Genomic DNA, 16418 nt, shown 5'->3' on the forward strand with positions numbered 1-16418 from the left:
ACGCAACAGTCAGACTCTTCTCTCTGAAAGGCAAATCTGATCATGTGGCTCCTGCTGCCCTTAGGGTCAAATCTAAACTCCTAGAGTGAATTACAAGGCCCTCTGTGGTGGAGCCTGTTGCAGCCTGCAGTTCAGCCCATCCCAAGCCCTCTGTGCTCCAGCTGTCCCGAATCTCCCGCCAGCCCTCCAACATGGCACCTACTCGCCAGCTCTGAAATTTGCTTACTTGCTTCCTATATGTGGACCCTTCCCCTGGCGCCCTTTACCTGACTGCATCCTGTAGGTGTCAGTTGGACATCACTTCCTCAGGAAAGCCTTCTCTGTAATCCCTAAACTAGGTTATGTCTCTCTCCCCATTCTGTTTCCTAGTGCCTACCACCCATAGATTTAATTGCTTGGTTAATCGGCTATTGTTCCTTTTATTTATTTTTATTTTTTATTTTTTATTATTTTTTTGTGGTACGCGGGCCACTCACTGTTGTGACCTCTCCCGTTGCGGAGCACAGGCTCCGGACACGCAGGCTCAGCGGCCATGGCTCATGGGCCCAGCCGCTCCGCGCATGTGGGATCTTCCCGGACTGGGGCACGAACCCATTTCCCCTGCATCGGCAGGCGGACTCTCAACCACTGCGGCACCAGGGAAGGCCCTATTGTTCCTTTTAGAATGTGAGCTGGAGAACTATGTATATTTTGTTCCTGACTATGTTTCTAGTGTTGTATAGAACAATGTTCAATAAACATTTATAGAATTAAGAATGAATGAATGCATATTTCTAGTCTTCCCACTAGAAGCTGAACTCCTCACTAACTTGTGTGGGGCATGGGATGCACTTAATTTTTTGTTGAATAAATGGGTGAATGAATGATCATCTCTTTTCAAGATCACTTATTTTATTATAGTTAAAAAATTGTACTTTCTCATTTGTTTAACCACCTGCAAGAACTTGCTAGCAGAAGAGTGGCAGCAGGCCCCAATGTTTTAAAAAGATTTGGGGTGCAAACCTTAAATCCTGAGGCTGGAGAATTCTCTTGTAACCTCCCGTGGTAGGTTTTAGCCCCAGAGCCCTCTGTGGGTGGCAGCATGCTTTGGGAGGCCCTCCTGCTTACACCCTGTGCCCGTTTCTCCTGGCCAGAGCCTGGCTACCCAGTGGCCCCGCTGCTCCCATGGATCCGCTGAACCTGTCCTGGTACGATGACGATCTGGAGAGCCGGAACTGGAGCCGGCCCTTCAACGGGTCCGAAGGGAAAGCCGACAGGCCCCACTACAACTACTACGCCATGCTGCTAACCCTGCTCATTTTCGTCATCGTCTTCGGCAACGTGCTGGTGTGCATGGCCGTGTCCCGCGAGAAGGCGCTGCAGACCACTACCAACTACCTGATCGTCAGCCTGGCTGTGGCCGACCTCCTGGTGGCCACGCTCGTCATGCCCTGGGTGGTCTACCTGGAGGTAGGTCTGGGCCCCTGCTGTGCTCGGGCGCCTTCCCCGGGAGGGTCCAGGCTCCTCACTGGCTCCCTCCAAGAGTGCGCCTTCTCGGGTGGGCCCTTCCTCCGCTCTGGGCTCAGTCTTACAAAATGGGTAGATCGTCTCCTTAACAATCCCGACTACCCGTTGTAAGGCGCTTAGTAAGTGCCAGGCCTTGCGTTAGTCCTTCACATACAGCATCTCCCCACCGAGCCCTCACAGCATCTTCTGGATGGTGAGCCAGATGGTCAGAGAAGTTAGGTGACTTCTCCAGCCTCTCACAGCGGCTGGGATTCGGGCCCCAGAGTTGGTTCATTAGGTCGTGTTGAGAACGGGAGTCATCAACAAGGATCCCTGAGGATGGCGGAGGCTCGTGCTCCCGGGCCTGAAATCTTCACCCCTCTCTCCCCGCTTCAGAATGCGGGCTGTGGCTCCAGGCTCTCCTCTCTGCCCTCCCCGCTCCTCCATGTGTCCTAGGCCGTGTCTGGGACCTCCAGCTCAAGGCCGCTGTGAACTGTGCTGTACCCCCTTTCCTTGGGAAGGACCACATGGTGATGCATTGCTCGGCCGGGAACAGAGCCCAGCCCTGAGCCCGGAATAGTGAGTAGGCAGCCCCTGCTGTGGGCCAGGCGCTGCCGGGCATTCCACAGACACATACTCAGCAAATACTCATACTGATTCTGACTCGATATCATTCTTCTCACTTTAAGGAAGAGGAAACAGAAGCTTTGAGAAGTTGCCTGTCTTTACCTGGATCACACAGCAAAGGGGGAAATCACTGAGAAGTCCTGAAGTGGGGACCCACCTCCAGGAGGACACTTTCCAGAGCTGGCAGGCAGATGAGGGAGGGCCTGGGGGATCTGGGTGGGCACAGGCTGGATCCTGCCACTTTCTCTTCCCTGGGTTCTGGGGGTGGAGTCTGGATTCAAGGGAAGCTGACCAGGCATTCAGGAAAAAGCCAACGCCAAGGTCACTAAGATCTCTGAGCTGTTACCTCCGTGCCCCGGACAAGAGGGGAATTTACCTGTGCCGTAGAGACAAGCCCCTGCCTGGGAGGGAAGGCTTCCACCTTTCAAAGAAAACATGAAACCTTTGTAGGCTTGAGCAGAGGGGACATCTAGGAGAAGAAGCGGAGGTGGGGAGGAAAGGCTGCTCTTATGGTCTCCACGTCCCCAGGGGCTCCTGTTGTCACTACCACACGGGCCCACATGGAGCTCTGGGCCATCACTCCCTTGCTTTCCTTTAGCACGGCTCAGACAGGCTGGAACTTTCAAAATGACCGGAATGTTAAGAGACAACCAATAAGAAACAAACAATAGATACAATACAACCTAAAAGCATACAGGCGCCACCGGCAAGCTGTCCAATTTTTCCATGACTGCACGTTTGTGGAGACCCCTAGACTCTCCATCCCACATCCTGTCTGAGGGCCTCTCCCTGAGGATCCCCTTCTTGATTCTTACACTTGTTCCCCGCCTGCTCCCTTGAAAAGGAGGTTCCCAGGCCACAGACCATCAGGTAAAAAATGATGGGTATCTGGCCAAGCAAATAACCTCTCTGCACCTGGTTTCCTCATCTAGAAATGAAGATAATCACAGTGCTTATGTCATAGCATTGTTTGAGAATCACATAGCTAATATATGAGAAGTGCTTAGAATGGCAGCAGGCATATAGTAAGCACCATGTAAAAGTAGTCATGACAACGGTGATGAAGATGAAGATGCTGATAGGTAGCCACACCTCTGCACATTGAAGGACCCTCCCCATGCCCAGGCAAAGAGGTGCCCTCTTCCAGAGGGAGGCTTGCTCTGCCCAGGACTCTGGGTGTGGGATCTGGGGCTTCCAGACCCACCACCCCTACCCAGAGCCTCTAAGGGAGAGCCACATCTGTGCTTTAGGGCTCCTAGGAATCTATAGGTTCTCGACACACATATTTTAAACATACCTGTTCACATTATTTTAAAGGTGAAGCTCATGTTTCAGGGGAGGGTGAAGAATGGCATCTCAGAGGGCAGTGCTCAAACTCTCCCATCAAACAAGAGCTGGACAGTGGGCCCTGCGACATTGTCTCGGGTACTTATTGTCCCTAGAGAATGTCTCAAGTGGAGTCTCACCCTATCCCAACATCCTGTTAAAGTATCCTCTCAACCATATACTGTACCCTCTCCAGAGACAATCTCGTTGTCCAGAATTTTCCATCCTGTTCCATTTCCAGGGATGTTAAATGCCTCTGATAGCCTGCCATGTTGGCATCCGGCTAGGTGGGGCTGGATGTGCATCATTTATTCTGCTCAGTGTATGGGAAGCACGCTGGTTTTGGAGTGAGAGAACCAGGCTCGATTCCTGACCCTGCCACTTTCCACCTGGAGAAACAGAGAAGAGAGCCAGGGCCTGCTTGTCTGCATAGGCCATTTTGGCCTCACAAGCCTTTGAGGGGAGGCTTTGCCTCATGAATTTTCCAGAAGAGCAGATGCGATTGAGAAAGCGGGCAGACTCAGATCCCCATTCTTGACTCACTCAGTCAACAGGTATGAGCACGTCTGTGTCCTGCCCCATTCCTAGGGCTGGGCTCTAAGGCCTTGGCAAGGCCATTATAGTGTAGCCCGATGGAGATGACAAGGGAGCAGCCTCCACAGGAGATGGGGGAATACAGCGGGGTGGGGAGCACAGGACCAGGCCTGGAGGCGTTGGGGAAGGCTCGCAGGCAGAAGTGATGCTTTCAGAAGAATTAGCCAGGAGAGGAGCACTTGCACTCCAGGCAGAGAAAAAAGTGTGCAAAGCCCCAGAGTGGGGTGTAGGGCAGGGGCGTAGCTGGCTGGAGGTTTCGAGGAGCGGTGGCCTCCGACGTTTGCTGTCACATTCCATAGAAATGAGTGTAAAGTGTTTGGAACCGTGCCTGACACATGTGTACAAGTTATTGTTAGGATTTAGCCAAAGCAGCTTGAGGCCCATCCCACCGGTCTCATTCTGTGCAAGAATATTGAGGAATGTTGTCCAAAGGTGCGGAGGAAACAGCCCTGAAGTGGGGCTAGTATACCTGGGGGATGGTACTCCCTTTGTTACTAAATGATCAGGTGATCTTGGACAAGTCCTTTTTCTCCCTGACCCCAAGTTAGTCTACCCTTGCAGTTACAATCTCTCCTTTCCCACTTTGTGTTTATCTAGTACTTTTTACATAATCATCTCCTCTTTTGACAAGCTAGATTGTCCCTTCCAAGGCAGCTCAGGAGAGAGCATAGGATGTGCTGCCCAAAGAGCTTGCTTCAAATTCCAGCCCTGCTGCATACTAGCTGGGTGTGCTCCTGAGTTTCATTCCCTCATCCAAGAATGGGCATAAGCAATCCCCTCTTGTCCAAGCTTTAAGCACAATAAATGAGATAAAGTATGTGCCCACAGGAGATGCTCTGTAAACAGTGGCTATCAACACACTTTCTTGAGCCTTTGATCCAGAAGCCTCTAACTGCGTTCTAGAGCAGCTGCTCCTGGAACCTCGGAGGAAGCCCCGCCTTCTTCTGTCCTCCAGGAAGGCTTTTGGTGGGCAGGGATTGAGAGCTCCCTGAGGCTGTGTCAGGATTGTTCACCACTGTGCCCCAGAGTCTAGGACAGAGCCAGACGCATAGTAAGTTGTCCAATAAGTGTCTGTAGAAAAGAAGGCAGGGAGGACGGAAGGAAGCAGGGAGGATGGAGAAGATGGCCCTGGTATCTCAGACCTAGATCCCCAGGGGGATGACAGCAGTTTGGAAATACTAGCCCTAGGAGGGCGCCAAGGTGGAGCACAGACCATGTGGGCCTGGGACCCTCTCAGTAGTGTCTTAAAGGTAGACTCTGTTGATGCCAGGGAAGCCCCTTCTATCCCCGTTCACCTGTGCCCGCCTCCCTGGCCCCTAGATATCCAGCTCCAGCTCACCTGGCCAGCGTGGCGACACGAGAGGTCTCCTGTCTTCTGGGAAAAGCTGCAGTTTCCTCCAAGCAGTTCCCATCACTGTGCTTAAATGCCAGCAATTGGTTTTATGCCTGAGAGCAGCTAAGAGGCCAGTGCTGAGAGTAAGCATTATAATTAGCCCTGCTGCTCTGCTGTACCCCACAGAGTGGGTCCTGCTCTGCTCCCGTCACTGGGAGGGGCTTTCCTGCTCCCCTTTTCTCTGATAGGCAGTAGTGCAAGTCGTATCTCCCTGTCCTGACTCTGTCTTCAGGGATGGGGCCTGCTCCAACCTTCCACGGCCTCCAGGGCCAGCCTGCTGTGTGAGTGTGTGTGCCTGTGTGTGTAAATGGGAGGTGTCGGGGTGTGGGTGTGCATGGGGGGTAGGAATGTGTGTGTCTGTCGGGGGGGAAGAGGGGTGCAAAACGCTCTTGCCGAGAGCTGGGCTCCTCATTTTACACTGAAGCAGGGATGTGTCATTACACACCTTCCCCAGCCCGTCCTGCTCTTCTGAAAGCTCTAGTCCAGGCTTGCCGCCTTTTACTCTCTAAGTGTAACAAGGAGCAGAAACGTCTTCACTGCTTCATAGTCACTATCTTCACCACTGTTCTTAACAGACACTTACTGGGTCCCAACTCTGTGCCATACACCAAGGAGCAGCCCGGCTCCCCTAGAAACCTGGGCCAGGGCAGGGCAGAAGCTGAGCTGAAAGGCCTTAGGCGAGTCACTGCACTTTTCTGAGGCTCAGTTTCCTCCCTGGTAACATGAGGATCACAGGGTGTTCACACAAACGTTTTACAGGTGAGGGTTCAAAGCTGAGGCACTTGAGTAAGTTGGTCATCTTTCTTCTAGCAAACTTCTTGGCACAAAGTGGCCTTATGTGTCTAGGAGGAGAAAGGGCCGGGGCAAGGGCCTCAGACACCTGTGGGTACAGCTCCCCACGGCTGCCCCTCTCCTTCCTCGGCCAGAGCCCCACGAGACCCCCCCACTGAGCCCATGGCCCGATCCGCCCCGGGACACCGAGCTACAGTGCCTGAGCCAATCTCTTCTGTCCACCCATTATGTTGCTTTGTCCTAGGTGGTGGGCGAGTGGAAATTCAGCAGGGTTCACTGTGATATCTTTGTCACTCTGGATGTCATGATGTGCACAGCAAGCATCCTGAACCTGTGTGCCATCAGCATCGACAGGTGAGCCCAGCCAGGATGGGAGAGGTGACCTAGACCGTCCACCTCTTGGGCTGCCCCACCTCTTCTGCAGGGTCAGGCTCTATCCATGATGCTATGCGGCTGGCTGTGTGCCTGTGAGTCCACGTGTCTGTGTGTGCATGTATGCGTGCACGCGTGAGTGTGTGCACGTGTGTGGGAGAGGACAGACCCCCTAAAGGGAGACTGTCTATGGACGTGATGCTACCCAGACAGGGACAGGCATAGAGGAGAAAGCTCCTGACCTGACTGAAGCCCTAGCCCTATCGCTTCTTACTTACGTGACCTTGGGCAGATTGCAGATGTTTTCAGAACCCTAGTTTCATTGTCTACAAACCAAACATGATGGCACCTGCCCACGTGCGGGTCTCGTATCTGGTTGTGCATTTTGCGTCCAGCACAGGGCACAAGGCCAAGGGGGCCCAGGTTCTGCCCACGTGGCTAAGCTCTATTCCCCAGAGTCTTTTACTAATTTGCGCACATGGGCCACATGGGCTCCCAGAGGCCCTGGCTCTACACCCTTTGCTGGATTCTTGGAAGATGAATGGAACTAATGTCTCAGAAGTGCTGGGTAGGGCGATGTGTGGCATCACAAACAATTACCATTGTTATTATTTTTTGCTGAATGAGACCTAACCCTTGCTCTGAGGGTCCTGGCTACCAATCCATCAACAAACACTTCTACCCGCCATGGGCCCAGCACAGGTGCAGGGGGTACGGTTTCAAAGGTGCAAAGACCCAGGCCATGGCCCCTCGAAAAGCCTAAAATCCAAGCAGGGAGACTGGAGTGGAAGATACGGTCCAGGATTGAATGGTAGCGGGTCAGTCATCAAACACTCGATTGGCAGTCACCAACTGTCCTTGCTGTCTGAGTTGGGGGCAGGAGAGGGTTGATTTAGAGTAAACAGGAGGTGGACCAACTTTCCATCCTCCCAAAGTGGGGTGTCTCTGTTGTGCCAATGTCGTGGAGTGAGTGGTCCCTAGGCCTGCACCCCAGACTCCAGGCTCCCGCCCCGTGTGCCCTCACAGGTACACAGCCGTGGCCATGCCCATGCTCTACAACACGCGCTACAGCTCCAGGCGCCGAGTCACCGTCATGATCACCATCGTCTGGGTCCTGTCCTTCACCATCTCCTGCCCGCTGCTCTTCGGACTCAACAACACAGGTGAGTCCTGCCTCTGGTTGCCTGGGACTCAGCTGGCCCCAGCCCTGGCCCTGTGCAGGACCTTGAGGGAGCTGAACCCTGGTGCGGACATGGGTGGTGACCCATCAGGAGCCTGTTCGCCACCTCAGACTGAGGCCAGGCTGAGACTCCTGGGCCAAGCCCGACTCCGAGTTGTACCTGGTAAGGTCAGAGAGGAACAATGGCCTGGGGCACAAGGGAGCTGCGTGAGGAGTGGGGATAATGCTTCAGGAGGATGCCTGGCCATTTTCAACTTTGTTTGAATCGAAGCAGACCAGACAGCCTTGCAAAATGCATGTGTGTGCCTGTCTGTGTGTGTGCGCACAGGTTAGGAGGCTGCTGGGCCTCCATCACCCCTGATAACAGTGTTTGTATAATGAAGCTGCAGCCTCCAGGCCGGCCAATCCCAGGCCAGGCCTGAGCCACCTGGAGCAGGAAGGGTAGAAACAAGTAGGAGGCTAGCTCACTGTGACTGTGTCCTGTGCAAGGCAGTCAGGAGCACCTCTGACAGAAGAGGCACAGCGACCGTCAGGGAGATAGATGACACCGGTGTGCCTCCAGAGACCATCACCGGACAGGACACAAGGAAGCCTTGAAAGCATGCGGTTCGAGATCTAAGTGTCATGGGAATTCCAAGAAGCAGGAATAGGGCTAAGCGTGCTTGGATTAATCTGGAAAGGCCCTGGGAGAGAGGATAGACATCTGCTAGATCTGGAAGGGAACTTGGAAAGACATTGGAACACAGGTGAGTTCAGCAAAGAGGACCAAGTCATCTTGTCCCTAAAATGAAAAGGTGTCAGACCTCCCGCCAATACACAGGAAAGGCTAAAATAATAGGTTACTCTGCTTCTATCATTCTCTTCCGTCATTTTGTCCCCAGAACCGTGGCGCCACTCGTGTGCTCATGGATGGCAAAACTAATGATGAAGTAACGAGGGGATATTAATGGAAACACTTGGAAACAGTCATCACAGCTCGGCTTTTTGCTCATGGTTGTTTTTAATACTCTGATTTATGCCGCACACTTGCTTACATCTAACGTTTCCAGGCCGCCTTAGGCGTCTAGTCATATTCTTGGTAACTGGGAAGGCACTGTGGCCTGGGGGGCCTGCTGACACACCCACCTGGGGCTCTCCTTCCCCCAGACCAGAACGAATGCATCATCGCCAACCCCGCCTTCGTGGTCTACTCCTCCATCGTCTCCTTCTACGTGCCCTTCCTCGTTACCCTGCTGGTCTACATCAAGATCTACATCGTCCTCCGCAGGCGACGCAAGCGGGTCAACACTAAGCGCAGCAGCCGGGCTTTCAGGGCCAACCTGAAGGCCCCGCTCAAGGTCCCGAGATCCCCTCCCCCGATGTCCCTGCCTAACCGTGACCCAGGGGTGCATGGGGTCCAGGCTGGAGGAGCTCCAAGGAGCAGGGCGCGGGCAGATTTCGAAGGCTGGGACCTCAGTGGGCGACTTGAGTCTCCAGGGGTCGGAGGTGGGGAGGGGGCGGAGACCACCTGGGGGGAGAGGACTCTGCATGGAGACCACTGTCTGAACCCAGCAGCTCCTGGAACTCCACGGCTTTGCTGCCCTCCCTTTCTCCTTTCCTCACTCTGGCCCTTCTGTCTCCCTTTCCAGTCCCTCTGAGGCCTCCATCCCATCTCCTTTATCTCCCATGCTCTGTCCTCTTCTGTTCAAACCTCCCTCTACCTCACCTGCTCCTGCCTACTTCCCTCCTCTGCCTCCCTTTCTTTTCCATACTTGTGTCTTGTGACTTCCCTCTGCTCAGCCCTCCCTGAGGAAGATGGTATGTGGGCACAGAAGGAACAAGAGCTTTGGGCTTAGACACATCAGGTTCAAATCCTGGCACCGCCACTTTTTTGCTGAGTGACCTTGGGCAGGTTGCTTAACTTCTCTGAGCCTGTTTCCTCATCTGTTAAACGTGAATCAAAATATAGATCTCACAGGGTGGTCTTGAGGATTCGGCGTGAGAGGGATTGAGCATGCCTAGTAGGGTGCCAGATCCTTAGCAGGTGCCACATAAAAGTCAGGGCCCTGTTGTCTCTCATCCTGCCCACCTCTTCCCATCACAGTACCGAACCTCACCCTTGCCTCGATTGCCTCCTCAGGCCCCCGCCCTCCTAACCTCTGCCCTCCTCTGAGCTCCTGTGCCCAGTCTGACTATCCTGCATTGGGATTCTGTCCCCAGCCCCCTCCCCGTCATGACCCATGTGCTGGCTCACTCCACAGGGCAACTGCACTCACCCTGAGGACATGAAACTCTGCACCGTTATCATGAAGTCTAATGGGAGTTTCCCTGTGAACAGGCGGAGAGTGGTAAGTGTCCAGGTCAGGGACCTGGAGCCTGGTCTCTGCCTCTAGGGAAATGCACCTGCCATGATTCTCGAAGACCTCACCAGCTGCTCAAAGGGATAAGCACCTCTCGGGATCCCCCACTTTGTTTCAGCTGAGGCCAGGCTTACCACACACACTCATAAGCAGGCAAGGAGCAAGACAGCTCAATTCTGCAAGGCACAGAGAGGGACCCCTAGCACAAGGAAATGGTTGGGAGAAAGGACTTGGCCGTATAACAATAATAATAATGGCTATGACCATTAACTGAGCACCTACCATCTTCCTAGTATCTCATCAAATCCTCACGGTGACCCTGAGAGGTTAAGTCTTCTTGATCTTATGGATTTTCATTTAATAGGAGAGAAAGAGAGGCTCAGAGAGGTTAGGTAACTCACCCAGGCCAAACAGTGAGTGAGAGTGAGTAGTTGAGTCCAGACCTAAGTGACTCTCTGAAATCCATGCCCGTGTTCTTTCTACTTGCATACGCTGCCTTACAGACAGGCAGGTTCTGGGGCTGGCGGCTGGGTGCTGGGGGAGGAGGGAGCAGAGCGGGCATGGGGCTCACAGTAAAGTGCAGCCTGTAAGTAGAGCCCAGAGATGCAGAATCCTAGCAGACCCCAGGGTCTGCTCAGTGATAGGAGCACCAGGGTCCAAGCAGCAGATGTCCCATCCCCTGGGGGTGAGAAGAGGATGGGCCAGGGAACCCACAAAGAACTGCACACCAAGTCCAGGTCAGGTGTTCTCAGGAAGCAGGGCCCCTGCTCTTCACTTGAACATTCACTGTTCACCTGCAAGGGCAGGGCTCCAAGCAACCGTTTGAGATACAGGGGCCGAGACAGGCACTCAGGATCGGGGCACCTGGGCATGCAGCGAGGCTGCGTTTCAGAAGCTTAGGCTGAGACCCTAGGTCCTGGAATAAGGGAGCACGAGGAAGGAACTGAGGCCAGGGACCTCAAGATCAGCCCAGCGAGGAAGATGTGGGGACCCAGGGGTCCACCCTTCGGCCCCTGCATCAGTCTACCAGGAGAAATGGAGCTCACCTGTGAGTGCTGGTACAGGGGCCTCAGGTCAGCCTGACAGCCCCTGTTTCAGCCTGGCAGGAAGAACAGGGTTGCCCTCATGCAGTTAGAACATGAGGTCCTGGAGGCAGGCACTTGGCGCCAATCAGTAACTTATTCCCGGCAGCCAGCTGGCGCCTGGCACTTAGCTGGCACTCAGTGAGTGTTGCTCAGTTCATAAAAAAGTGCCTAGGTACAAAGCCCCCATAGAACGGCGGTGGGGTCGCTGAGGCTGCCTGGTGATTGCTCTGCGAAGGGGGCCAGGGCTGACCTGGCGGGTGGGGACTGCCTTGGGCCCTGGGTCCTGCCCCCAGACAGTCCCTGCCTCCCAGAATGATCATCCCCCTTGCCTCGCTGGCAGAGTAACCCTGTGGTGCTTGTAGGAGTCTCCGTAGGGGGATAATGAAGGTCCGGGTGGGGCTGGGTGAGGCCAGGTGAGGCCAGAGGGGCTGAGTGAGGCTGGGTGGCTATGGCTGAGAACTTGCCTGGCTCTACCCAGAGCTCTCTGCCTCTGTGCAGGAGGCTGCCCGCCGAGCCCAGGAACTGGAAATGGAGATGCTCTCCAGCACCAGCCCGCCCGAGAGGACCCGGTACAGCCCCATCGCGCCCAGCCACCACCAGCTGACCCTCCCCAACGCATCCCACCACGGCCTCCACAGCACACCTGACAGCCCTGCCAAACCAGAGAAGAACGGACATGCCAAAGACCACCCCAAGATTGCCAAGTTCTTTGAGATCCAGACCATGCCCAATGGCAAAACCCGGACCTCACTCAAGTCCATAAGCCGCAGGAAGCTCTCCCAGCAGAAGGAGAAGAAAGCCACCCAGATGCTCGCCATTGTTCTCGGTGAGTCGGCCCTGGCTGCTGGACACAGCCCGCCTCTGCCCAGCCCTGGCTGAGAAATGGACCCATCACTGTAGGTCCCATTACTTACCATCGCTCCCTAATCATGGCTGGTAGGTCACAGGACTGGCACTTTTCAGGCACAGGTCAAGCCCACTGACACATCTGACTAGGTAGATTCTAAAATTATGTTCATTTTAAAGATGTGGAAACTGAGGTTCAGAGAGCTTTTGAAACTTGATCAAAGAGGACACATGATTTAAACTCAGGCAGTCCCACTTCAGAATCTGGACTTGACCAGTTTACCATAATGACCCCCAGAACCTCGTGACCCTGGGTAGGTCATTTCTCTCTCTCATCTCCCTATCAGTAGAGAGTAGGTTACTTTTCAGGGTTGTCGTGGTCATCAAATGATACATGGTGGTGAAAGCATTTTACGAACTACAAAGCCATACACACAAGCATTGTTAACATTGCTATCGTTGAGGAATCAGGAAATTCACTTGCCTCAACCAAGACCCGGTGGGACCAGAGCTGTGGACAATAAATGGGGCTGTGAGGGGGCCCCCGATCTAAATGAGAGTGAGTGAGACAAGGCTTTAGAATAAATTCTCTTAGAAAACCAGATAATAAGGGTCAAGAATCAAGGGCTGGACTGATATGGGTGATGGGGACAGGATGGAGGGACTGATGTGTCTCTGCCTTCTGGGCAGCACCCAGGGCAGTTGTGACACCCACCCACACCCACCATCCCTTTGGCCTCCCAACAGTCCTATGACACGAGAAGGACAGGTGTCACTATTCTGGTTTTACAAATGAGAGCTCGCGGTCATAGCAGGTTAGGGGACCAACCCGTGATCACGCGGCTGGGAGAGGCAGAGAGGGCTCCAGCCAGGGCCTCTGCTCCAGTCCTGGGGGGTCTCTGCTTTGCGGCCCAGCCCTTCCCAGGCACTGCTCCATCTCCGGGGAATTCCCGTGTGCCCGTGTGGCATTCTGTGCAGACGGTGCCTCCCCACGGAGCATCCCACCGAACAGGAGGTCCTGAGTTAGGCAGGCAGAGAGGTGGGCAGGAGGTCGGACTCGTGACAGCCTTGTGTCAGCAGGCGGGGATTGGCAAGGGGTGTCCACCAAGGGCTGGGGAAGCTGGGGGAAAGTGTAGCAAGAGCCTGGCCACTTGGGGACCTTGATAGACTGGAGTTCAGATCTCGGCTTTGCCACCAAGAGTGGAGTGGCCTTGTGCACATCACAGAGCAGTCCCGAGCCTCGGTTTCCCGCCTTCCTCATGGGGATGCCAGGAGGACTAGGCGGCTGGGCATCCAGCTCTCCCTCTGGCCCCGACTGCGCATTCCCCACGGCAGTGAACAAACTCTCCACTCCCAGCTTCTGCGGAAGGTCGTCTCAAAGACGACGAGGAAGTAAAGTAGATATATCCGTTTCCACCAGCTGACCTGTGTCAGGATGCGACGCGTTGCGATTTGTTTTCAAGCCCTTTATCCTCCCTTATGAGGTGGGTATCGTTATATATGCTGCACAGGCAGGAAAACAAGGCTGAGGGAGGTGAGATGACTGCAGACTGGGGTCAGAGGCAGGTCCAGCATCCAAGGCCCTGCGGTGCTCTTGCAGCCTTGGTGCCTGGGCGGGGCCTGAAGCACGCGATCCGGGTCCTCCCCCTCTGCCCCACCCAGTGCAGCCTCCCCACCCAGGCCCTCCCCGGCCCCGGGCACCCCTGACTGCCCCCCTCTCCCCCAGGCGTGTTCATCATCTGCTGGCTGCCCTTCTTCATCACCCACATCCTGAACATACACTGTGACTGCAACATCCCGCCCGTCCTGTACAGCGCCTTCACGTGGCTGGGCTATGTCAACAGCGCCGTGAACCCCATCATCTACACCACCTTCAACATTGAGTTCCGCAAGGCCTTCCTGAAGATCCTACACTGCTGACCCAGCTGCCCACCTGCACAGCAGCCTGCTTCCCAACCCCCTGCCCAGTGGCCCTGCCTCGGGCCCTGGGAGCCGTGGGCAGGGTGACACAGGGCAGACTCGGCCTCCTCCTCGTCCGCAGGCCCTGTGGCGTTAGCTTGGCTCCACGGCCCTCACTGACCGCACACCCTCGCTCTGCCAGGGCAGTGCTAGAGAGCCAGGCACAGTGCCAGCCCTCGGGCCGGACCCCTGGCTCAGAGGCAGCTCACGGAGCCCCCTCCCACTTCCAGACCCTCTCTCCTTGGCACCAAAGACACAGCCGCCTTCTCTGACCTTTCTCTGGGGCTCTGGGGTTGCTGGGCCAGTGTCAAAGCTCAGAGGCCCTGCTGGCCTGGTCTTCACAGGCCTGTGCTGGAGCGGGCAGTGGGGAGCGATGGACAGTTCACACCCCCCAAGGCCTACACCAGGGAAGCCAGAGCTCTTGCCAAGGCCCCAGGCAACTTCAGGCCAGGGAGACCCATGTACATACCAGGTCTGAATGGACCCCAGAGAAGCCCAAGCCCAAAACTTCACCCCTTCTCCCCCTCCGAGCCTGGCAGGAGCTGCTACTCCCACCCACAGCAGTGGGTCCCGACCCCACCCAGCTCCCCGTGAGGTTTCCATACTCCAAGAGCCCAGGAGGGTCTGCGGGGAGAGGACCACCCCTATCCTAAGCCCACTCTGCTGCGCCCCGACGGACGTGGGTGCCTCTCTGTAGCACATGTCGGGCCAACCTGGGAGAGCTGGCAGGGAAGGCGGGCACGTGACCTGTCTGGGGCTTGGTTGGGGGTGTCTGAGGTCCTATGGGAGACTGTTCCTGACACCCTCTGCCGCAAACCACGTCCTTTTCTCTCCCTTTCGCCTCTCCGCTCTCCAGTCCTCTTGCCCCCTTTTCTTTCCACTGCCTCCGCCTTAGAGGAGCCCATGGCTAAGCGGCTGCTGAATACCGTTCGGCCTGCCCTGGCCCTGCCAGAGGGAGGAGGGGAAGCTGCAGCTTGGGGGAGCCCCCAGGCCCCAAACTCTGTAACATCACTACACATGCTCCAAACTAATAAAACTTTGACAAGAGTCACATCCAGGGCCCCTCAAGCGGAGGGTGCAGTGTCACCTCCAGTCTCTGCATCCGGTGTGGCCAAAGCTCCGTGTCTGTGCTGGGGGTCAGAGTTGGAGAGGCTTTCTGCAGACCCTCCAGAGAAGGGGGCCCCGGCCACCATCAGAGGGTACAGGACTTCGGGGGAAAGGAGAGAAGAGCTGCTGCAGGAGGGCCAAGGAGGAGACATGTGTGCCTGTGTGTTTCTCCCCGCGCCCAGCCCTCCCCTCCCGAGGGACCTGAGCGCTCTCAGAGCTGCTGTGGGTGGTCCTGATCTTCAACCACCAGCCAAGATGGAAGGGGAGAACGTTTCCAGTAGGAATCCCACGGCATCCCCAGGGGCCCCCTAACCGCCAGAGCAGCGGGGTCCCACCAGAGGCAAGCCCGGCTATCCCCACTTCCCTTCTCCCCCTCTCCAGGTCCTGGCACCTCTGCAGGTCCGGTCCTTAGCCCTGCTCGTCCACCAGGGCAGAGAAGGCTCTGTGGGAAAGGTGGCCTTCGAGGTGCAGCTGCGCCCACGTCTGTGTCTGCCCCTTCCCCTGTCTCGCATCAGGACCCCTTTCCTCTGGGGCAGGCGGGGAGGCCCTGCGTAATGTGGCCTGGAGTCCTCCTGCCTCTTGGCCTCCAGACCAGTCACAGCTCCAAGCCCTCTGGGGCCACGACTCGGCACTGACCCAACAACAGAAATTTGGCTTTTTAAAAATGAAATGTAAATCAACCCAGTGAAGGAGGAATATTCTTACCACCTCGAGAATAACAGCGGTGATAACAAACAAGGTGCTGGCACCCACGGGCTCAGGCTCCGGGGAGCTGTCAGGGCATAATTTGCATATGCTAGATACAATATTTTTAGCACCAGAGTTTGGAGCACTTAACTTGCCCTGAACACTTAATTATGGACTTTGATCTTCTCCCTGAACCTGAATGTAGCACGAACCCCTGGGGGAGGCTCCTGTCCCCAGAATACCCGACTCCAGAAGGTGGGCAAAACAGGCTCCTGGTCTAGCTGGAGCGCGGGGTCAATAACCCAGTGACCCCCTCCTGCGGAAGGCATCAGACCCCCAAGGGGGCTAGAACACCCCCCAGAGACCTCTCAGCTCTGTCGCCCACCCCACAGCCAAGGCATACGTGTGCGCGCGTGCACACACGCACGCGTGCGCACACACACACACACACACACACACACACACACACATACACACAGTCTATGAATTATCTTGACCTGGATGGGAGCTTAAAAGCTCATCTTATCATTAGAAATCTCAGGAGGTCACATAGGTTTATTAGCTGTGGGAGTTGTAAGACATGACGAAAGGATGGAGAGAGAAGAGAAGGAGGGAGGGAGGGAGGG

General features: G+C 55.4%; 1 protein-coding gene across 2 annotated transcripts; it reads left to right on the forward strand.

Moving 5' to 3' along the window:
• The first annotated feature begins 1137 nt into the window (after nucleotides 1-1137).
• On the forward strand, nucleotides 1138-15111 carry DRD2 (dopamine receptor D2). 2 transcript variants are annotated; one of them, XM_007452212.1, is made up of 7 exons: nucleotides 1138-1449; nucleotides 6462-6571; nucleotides 7616-7752; nucleotides 8916-9106; nucleotides 10010-10096; nucleotides 11692-12019; nucleotides 13766-15111. In XM_007452212.1, the coding sequence occupies exons 1-7, from the start codon at nucleotides 1165-1167 to the stop codon at nucleotides 13957-13959; spliced, it is 1332 nt and encodes a 443-aa protein (XP_007452274.1). In that variant the 5' UTR covers nucleotides 1138-1164; the 3' UTR covers nucleotides 13960-15111. The 2 variants fall into 2 exon arrangements, with proteins under 2 accessions (XP_007452274.1, XP_007452273.1); XM_007452211.1 differs by lacking the exon at nucleotides 10010-10096 and having other exon boundaries at nucleotides 1165-1449; nucleotides 13766-13959.
• Nucleotides 15112-16418: the final 1307 nt, after the last annotated feature.

Source organism: Lipotes vexillifer, unplaced genomic scaffold (genome assembly GCF_000442215.2).
Source record: "Lipotes vexillifer unplaced genomic scaffold, Lipotes_vexillifer_v1.1 scaffold743, whole genome shotgun sequence".
NCBI classification, from domain to species: Eukaryota; Metazoa; Chordata; class Mammalia; order Artiodactyla; family Lipotidae; genus Lipotes; species Lipotes vexillifer.